This window comes from Limulus polyphemus, unplaced genomic scaffold (assembly GCF_000517525.1).
Source record: "Limulus polyphemus unplaced genomic scaffold, Limulus_polyphemus-2.1.2 Scaffold463, whole genome shotgun sequence".
Classification (NCBI taxonomy): domain Eukaryota; kingdom Metazoa; phylum Arthropoda; class Merostomata; order Xiphosura; family Limulidae; genus Limulus; species Limulus polyphemus.
Genome location: NW_013666073.1, coordinates 213,141 through 221,610, shown reverse-complemented (window position 1 = coordinate 221,610; position 8,470 = coordinate 213,141). Strand labels below are relative to the sequence as shown.

Sequence of the window (8,470 nt, the reverse complement as noted above, 5' to 3'; positions counted from 1 at the left end):
CTTTCCTAAATTCCTAACCACAAATTACATTTAAATTATACAATTATAGTTGCAACTCTGGACTATTTAGGCACATCTGGACCTGGTTTCACTTTAACTGCCATTATTTAGACCACCCATATTCATGTTAATTAATGTGACACAACAGTAAGAAAATCAATGCAGATGAGTGTATATGCTGGTAAATCATGTTTATTAGCACCATATAAATTACTAGCAGTTGCTAAATCACATTTAAAAACTCGATAGGTTTAACTACACGAATACTACAGGAGACAAGTCTGAAATTGCTCGAATGAAAATTACACACACTATTGTTGTTTGAAATTAAGCACAAAGCTACACAATGGGCTATCTGTGCTATGCCCATCACGGGTATCAAAACCCGGTGTCTAGTGTTCTAAGTCTGCAGACATAACGCTGTACCAATGGGGGCTACACACACTGTGGAGAAGAGTGTAATCATGACATAATATAAGCCTAGAGGCTCAAAGGCTATATTTAATATTAAAGGTTTTGATAGAATGAGAAAACTGAAATATAGGCTAACTAATTAATGGTACTAGATTACAGTTCCTAGATTAAGTCGCTAGTACATCTAGATCTAACATTAATGTTAGACATGTTATTTCCATCTTTTTCGTATTAAGTTTGGATCTAGGTGTAATAATAATAACAGAAGTTTAGCTTTATACATCTAAACTAGACATTAGATTTGGGTGCATAGATTGAAAACACCTTGTATTGAATCTACCCAGATTTAGATATGACCCTGCCTCATCAATTCTAGATTTAGATTTATTAGGCCTAGCTTTTAGAACAAATGTTACATCTAGATCTCTTAACTTAGTCATTAGATCTGTCCCAGTGTAATGCCTAGTTTAATAGTTAGTATAGGTTTAAGTATGCCTATAATATAGGCTACAATTTGTATGATGATGGACCTAGGGTCTAGAAATAAAGTTATAACTGCAATTAGACCTAAAGTCTAGTACATTAGTTGGTGTAAGACATGATTTACAATCAGCCAATACAATTACAAACCACTACCTTAGGCCTATAATGTTTACTAGACCTAGATCTAGGCTTTGCCTGTTGCATATATTGCCATTTTTGCACACCAGTTAATATGTTACATCAATCTCCTATTTTCTTTTTGTTGAACATACACTTACTTGTATGTTATACTCTAGGACTTGTATTTGATCTACAGATGAATGATGAAATAGTGTAATTTACTTCTGTACGTCAATTCGGTCTCATTGTATTTCAGTGGGCGGCTTTCAAAAGTTAAAACTGCAAGCGTAATACACACAAATAACGTAACACTGTGTCGTATTTACTTAACGTAGGGCAGTTGCGCTATATCCTAGGGGAGGACATAATTATTAATTGATAAGCATTATAGGCCAGAGGAAATTTTGCGCCCCTTCACACCTGCGCCTGGAGGCGACTGCCCCCTTGCCCCCCTCTTGCTACGCCACTGCCACTACTACCAAATTATTAAACTCGAGGTAAGGTACTTTAATAGTAAAGTAAGATCATTTTTTGCTTTTTTATTTAAGTGTACTATAAAAAACATTTATTTTTAAAACAGTCAATTTTTCAGTTGTTTTTATGCTGTACTGGAGAAACCAAAGGAAAAGACGGAATTGAGTTGCTAAATTTTTGTCATGAGCACAAGTAAAGTTACAACGCAAATTGCTCACTCAGTCCTTTATGAATTGACCCGGATAGCAGCTAACTACTCCTCTGATGATCCGGATAATCTCTCTTCGTTCAAAAGATTTTTACTCCCAGCTATGTATAGTATTCTGTTTCTTCTGGTTGTTGGATGTAGTTTAGTGGTCGTAGTGACGATCGCGGCGAAGAAGACACTTCATCGCCCCATGAACTTGTACGTAGTATCTTTGTGCCTTTCAGACTGTATTATAGCCTCCGTAATCATTATCGTTAAATTGTATAGCAGATTCAACACTATTTCTTCCAATTTAAGTTGCACAGTATTTCGTTATAGCTACTTTGCTGAAATGGCCGTCTTTAACAGCATTTTTTCTGTTGTGGCTATTGCTTTAGATCGTCATAACGCTATCGTTCGACCATTAAAAGGTACTTTCACGAACCAACGTGCCCTTCGTTATGTTGCATTGATCTGGATCATGGGCTTTGTGTACAGTTTTCCCAAGTACGTAGTTGCTACTGTACGTCATTATCAAACTAAAGCTATGATGAATATAAGTGACCAGGAAGTTTTAGATCACTGTATGTTTGGTCAAGAAGTTGCATTAGGTTTAAACTTTTTAGATGTGGTGGTGGTCTATCTGCTGCCTTTGGGAACTGTGACCCTACTATATTCTCGTGCAGTACGAGTCCTGCGCCAGTGTGACCATAACAACACACCGCATCTTCAAGTGCTCAATGGAAGACGCCGGAGGGCAATCAAGATGATTATTATAATCACAATTATGTTCGGTATTTCCTGGCTTCCTTACCACGTGCTTAGTATCGTTAGTCATGATCCATTTCGTGGAATGTCGTCTGTTATGACAGAGGTAAGTTTGCTTTATAGATTTTAAATTTTTTCTCATTCTGTTCCAGTTTGTTTCTAGTTTTCACTAGCATGGACTATGACATGTAGTAATACATTTCCTCCGTATTTGGTTATCAAATTCTCTCATGAATAATAATTGTTATTTCATGACTTAAAGTTTTAGTTCTGTTCATTGAGTAAAATCGCACAGCCGAATACCAGTTTTACCCTTTTGCTACTGGGCATTAGAACCGGGAATATTTAAGATATAATATTCTTAATTAAATGTTCGCATTATTCATCAACTAGCATAAAAATGTGTATACAAATGTTTTGTAAATTTGTCATAACTTCATTCCGGCAAAGAAAGAACAAGCTACATTTTGAATTTAGAGTATTTTTCACTATGAGAATGATAGTGTGATGTAAAGTGCTTTTCAAAAATTATAACTGCAGCTTGTTGAGAGAAAATGACTAAATTATTACAACCATAGTGCTTCACATCTCTGTTTCGTCATGTCTAGTTTTCTTTAACAATTTTTTACAAATGATGAATAAAAAAAAAGAGAATGTTGTTTTTTCTTTCTTCACAGACAAGAAACATACTCCGCATTGTGTGCATTATTCTGATTTTGCTAAATGGTTGGCTTAATGTCATAGTATACGGGTATTTGAACGAAGGTTTTCGACTAGCTTTTCGTAGTCTACTTCGAAGATGTTTCACAAGAGGCTACTTCACATCCAGCCGTGGTCAACGTTTCGTTAGTGCGAGTTCAACCGCTCTGATGTCATTCATTTCAACTCCAAGTAGTGAAGTTTCCATGCAACCTAATATACAAGATGTGTGGAGAAAAATCACGTGGCCACAACTTAACATCAATTCACGAGAACGTCCTAGGGGTGTCATTGAAACCTCCTGTGTAACTAGAGCCGTTTCATACTAACACATTGTCGGTGCATAATAAAGAACAGAGTTTCAGCACACAGCTCTTTATCTATGCAGAATAAACATATTTACAGAAATATTATCATTCGCCAGATGGAACTACAGTTCGTTAAACGGAGGGTGCACAATTAATGGAAATAAATGTTAACATTATCGTTGAACAAGGAAATAATCAACAAATCTTCCTTTATTTTACGTTTCAACCTCATAGGACATCAACTTCATTAAGTTTTCGTTTTTCGTGACCTTAGGCTATTATTTGTTATTCTTTCACAATTTTGCTGTCTCATGACATATTATTTTTAAAAAAGTTTTAATTTTGGATAGGTGTTTATTATTTTTTAATATATCCGTTTTTATCGAATATAATCGTATATTGCTTATTAGTTATTTTCAACCTAATTTTCCTACAAGTTACCATCAACAAATAAACTCTTTATGATATTCAAAATCATGTAGAATCAAGAAAAAAGGTGGTATCAGAAACTATATTTTTTAGACATGAGAAATTTAGTTTAATAAACTGATATGCTTTCCTTTATATTAATTCTTCTTTTATGCAGTCGCCCCCTTCCCCGCCGGTGGTTCAGCGATAACTTTGGAAGCTTATAACGATAAAAATCGGGTTTCGATACACGCTGTGGGCAGAGCACAAATGGCCCATTATGTAGCTTTTCGCTTAACAACAAACAATGTTCTGCGCACATGCGTCCTTTTCTGATGTAATTGCTAAAATTAAGAATATACTTTTTTAATGATTGACTTGACGGAAATTTCAAAAATTTGATCTTTGTTTCTAACCACGTTTTTCTTAGTAACCTTTAATCTTCGCCATAGAAAATGGATCTGTTTGAATTCTTTGTGTATATCTATTTCTTGTCCTACATATTATTTACTTATTTTCACTTCATATTAATTTTTTATACATAATGATGGTGCCATAAGAAACGGTTTTTACAATACAGAAATTAAAATATTCTGATCTAATTTCCTGTTTTACTTTTTCTCACTTAAAATAAAATAAGAAACTAAATAAATAAAAAAATAGGAATTTTTTAAAAACCTGCAAATAGAGGTCGTAAAAAGTAAGGAAACAAGGCTGGAAATACTGTAAACATTATTTACTCAAACTACAAACCCCTATTTTGGCTCCATGCTGTTAAATCTCTCTTTTGTTTTGATAAATCATCATATTTTATCTGTTATTTGTTCTATTCTTACTCAATACAGACTAGATTAATTCGACAGACCTCATAACCACCATTGAAAATACAATATAAATCAAAATTACCATTTTTTCTTTATAGTATTACTTCAAATTGTAGAAGGAAACAACTTAAAAATCTAGCACAAGTGCAGCTTCATCTCCTTATGATTCCCAAAAGGAAAGAGCATGTCAGATTGAAAATCTCATTACTAATTCTGGTGAGGAAAACGATCTCTCGTCTGATCCAGCATTATGACCAGAGGATAGGCAAAGAATAATAGAACTTTGGACATGCAAAAATATAATTCCGGAACAAAATATAGCAGAGCAAGATTTTTCAGGGTCAAAGAGAGGTATGCATTCAACAGATGTTCAGAGATGCTGTTCGTTGAACTTTTTAAAGATTAAACTAAAAAACGGAGAAAGAAAAAAAAGATCTATTCTCCTTTTTCTGGAAAAACGTTTTGGTTGTTTGCATTCTTTTTAAAGGTTCTGATGACTCATTTATAAAAGGATTCTGCAATTGGTCGCAAGGCTTTAGAGCTATATAAAACCATAAAAAAGGTAAAGCCCACATTTATTCTGTGCACTGCTGGAAGGGACAAACTAATAGCATAGAAACTATGGATTCAAAGTTAAACAACGATTTCGAAAACGAAATACGATATTGGCGAGAGGTATTGCGTCGAGTTGTTGAATGTCTAAAATATTTGTATGGAAAAGGATTAGCACTTGGAAGGGATAGAGAGGAGACTGAAAAATTCAACAATGGTAACTTTTTAGCTGCGTTAGAATTTGCAGATAAGTTCATTCCATTGTTGGCCAAGCACCTTGGAATGCGTGGAAATAAGGGACGAGAAGTTACCTCGTATTTATCCTCCACAGTTTATGAAGAAATTATTATTTTGACGGCTAATAAAATTTATAAGACATTTGCTAATGAAATTCGCGATGCCAAATACTGTTCAATTATTGTAGATTTTTCACCCGATGTCTCACACTCAGATCAGTTAGCTATAATATTGCGTTACGTGAACGAAGAACATTGATACACAGGAGAGTTTTGTCGGTTATGAATCTTCAAGTGGCTGAAGTTAATAATTAATATTAAATAAGATGAGAATCGACATTCAAAATGCACGTGGACAATCGTACCACAATGCAGCAAATAGGTCCGGAAAATACAATGGCCTACAAGCGCATCTCAAAAATATAAACCAATATATTGATTACATCCCTTGTGCAGCACATTTATTAAATCTAGTAGGCGTGAATGGAGTGCGAATGTGTATCGAATTTTTTTAAATTTTCTTCAAACTCTGTGCAATTTTTATTCTTCTTCAATCAAGTGTTGGCAAAGTATTTGTGGTGGCTTAAGAAGCGATCGGGAGATCAGTTACTCTTAAGAACCCCAGTGGAACAACATGGTCAGCCAGATCAGTTTCAACAAAAATTCTGTATGAAAACTACGACAGAATTTATCTAAGGATTTTGATGAAAGGCAAACAGTAAGAAATGAAACTACTGTTTTGATGAATAAAATGATAACGTTAGATATTGCTTTTATGACAGTGTTTTGGTATTACATTATTCGAAGATTTGATGCTATAGGTGCTAAGCTTCAAGAAAAGAGCTTTGATTTGTCAACTGCTATAAGGCTTATCAGTTCGCTGAAGGAATATGTAAATTTACTATGTGAAGAATTCAATAGAATCGAAATTAAAACTCATCAGCTTTCAAATATAGTAGAAGAACAGCTTAGGAATGAGATTTCTAGAAAGAGAAAAATAAAGCTGGAAAATCATGAGACTTCTGAAGGTGAAATTAGTTTATCTGGAATTCAGAAGTTTCACGGAGAAAATATTTATATCGATAGTTGACAAGTTACAAATGTGTTCGGAAAATCGGCTTGCTGCATTTTCAGCGACAGAGATGAAGTTTGGTTTTCTATCTAATTTCAAAAACTTAAATGAGGCTGAATTTTTTTGCTGCAGCTAAAAGATTGGTAGATATATACTCTCCAGATCTAGACAGTTCTTTTCCCGATGAAATGGTACAGTGTGCGAAATCTTTTAATAGTGAAACACCATCCGCCCAACAATGCATTAAAGCAATCAGAAAAAACAAACTCGAATATGTTTTTCCTAATGTTGACGTGGCATAAGAATATACTTGTGTCTACTCGCCACGAATTGCAGCGCAGAGAGAGCTTTTTCTAAAATGACTAGAGTAAAAAATTAATTGCATGCTTCGATGTTAAATGAACTCTTAAATACCCCTTCCTTTCTCACGATAGCAAGGACACTGCTTAGACAAATAGATTATGAAGATGTAACTGGAGATCTTATTATAATCGTTTAATTTTAATATATCATCCTCAAAAGTTAGATGCATCATATTCTAATTTACTTCAATGTCAATGAAGACAAAAAACAATAAATAAATAAATAATAAAATGATATAATACCTAATCTAACCATTATAATATAACAAGATTATGCATTCTTAGTTCAAATTCCATTGCCAAGTCAGAGATCAGAGAAAAATAAATTTTGTCACCCCCCCCCCCAACAGTAGATACACCCGCCTTTTTAGTTGGACATGTTATTTCAAGCAATATGTACTTATTTGATTGACATGTTTATAACCAAAAGAATGGTTAATACTGAATTGCTCAGATCAATTTCAGATGCTTTTCAATGACTTTCTCAGAATGTTTTTCAATCACTTTTTTTGGAAGCTAAAATCTACATCAAAATCAATCAGATTCCACTGAAATTTTATAAAATTCCTATATATTTGTTCAACATATCAATGTAGACTAAAAAGAAAAGAAAGACTTTATTTATTGAGCTTAACTCCTCAACATTCATTAAAGTTAGGTATATCCAGGGCTGCATTAACTGTGGCACAGTTGTTCCAGGGCCCTACTAATGATCCAGAATGTCAGTTTAACTCTTTTTTTAAATCTTCATATTTTATCTGTTATTTGTTCTATTGTTACTCAATACAGACTAGATCAATTTGACCGACCTCATAACCACCCTAAAAAAAAATCAAAATTAGCATTTTTTTTCTTTCTAGAATTACTTCAAATTGTAGCAGGAAACATTTCTTTACACTAAATAATTTAAAACTTCTTAACCTTATACAACTGTTTATAATTCAATTTTATTGTTTCATTGCCTTTTGGACAGTGATTTTAAAATTCCCACCATAAAAAGTGTCAAAATATGCAGTAACATGTAACAAATGTTACACTAACCAAGTTACAAAAAGCTCATGCTACCCATAAGCTGTTAGCCCTAGTGAGTATACCTTGTAGAAATATTTTATTTTCATCATCATTATATTTATTTACATTACCTAATTTAACCTTATCTAGCCTAAACGTTTCTATGTTTTACATTTTTTGTTACTTTTATAATAATAAATAAGGAATAGATAAGAAAAACAAAAAATATATCACTCACCTGTGTAATATTTTTTAGCTGTCAACTGTTCTTCTATATTAGACTTACTTCTTTACATCAATGCTACTCATCCACAAAATATTTTTAATGCAAATAATACAAGGAATAACACACAGTAATTTTGTCTGAACAGCTGAGAAACTGTCTGTCTGTGAGAAATTTTCTAGCTCTCTAATCACATGACTTGAGCAGTTAGAAATTCAACTTTAGCTCCCATTATATTCTTGTACGAAGAAATTTTTTCACTTCAGCTAAATTGTCAATTATCTGTAATATCACATGGTATAAAACATATGCCAGTCAATCAACTGGAA

At 33.3% G+C, this 8,470-nt stretch overlaps 1 protein-coding gene across 1 annotated transcript; it reads left to right on the top strand.

The window, feature by feature from the left end:
• Positions 1–2,030: 2,030 nt before the first annotated feature.
• LOC106458434 (tachykinin-like peptides receptor 99D) lies at positions 2,031–6,563 on the top strand. The gene is made up of 2 exons (XM_013917947.1): positions 2,031–2,552; positions 6,159–6,563. The coding sequence occupies exons 1-2, from the start codon at positions 2,031–2,033 to the stop codon at positions 6,561–6,563; spliced, it is 927 nt and encodes a 308-aa protein (XP_013773401.1).
• Positions 6,564–8,470: the final 1,907 nt, after the last annotated feature.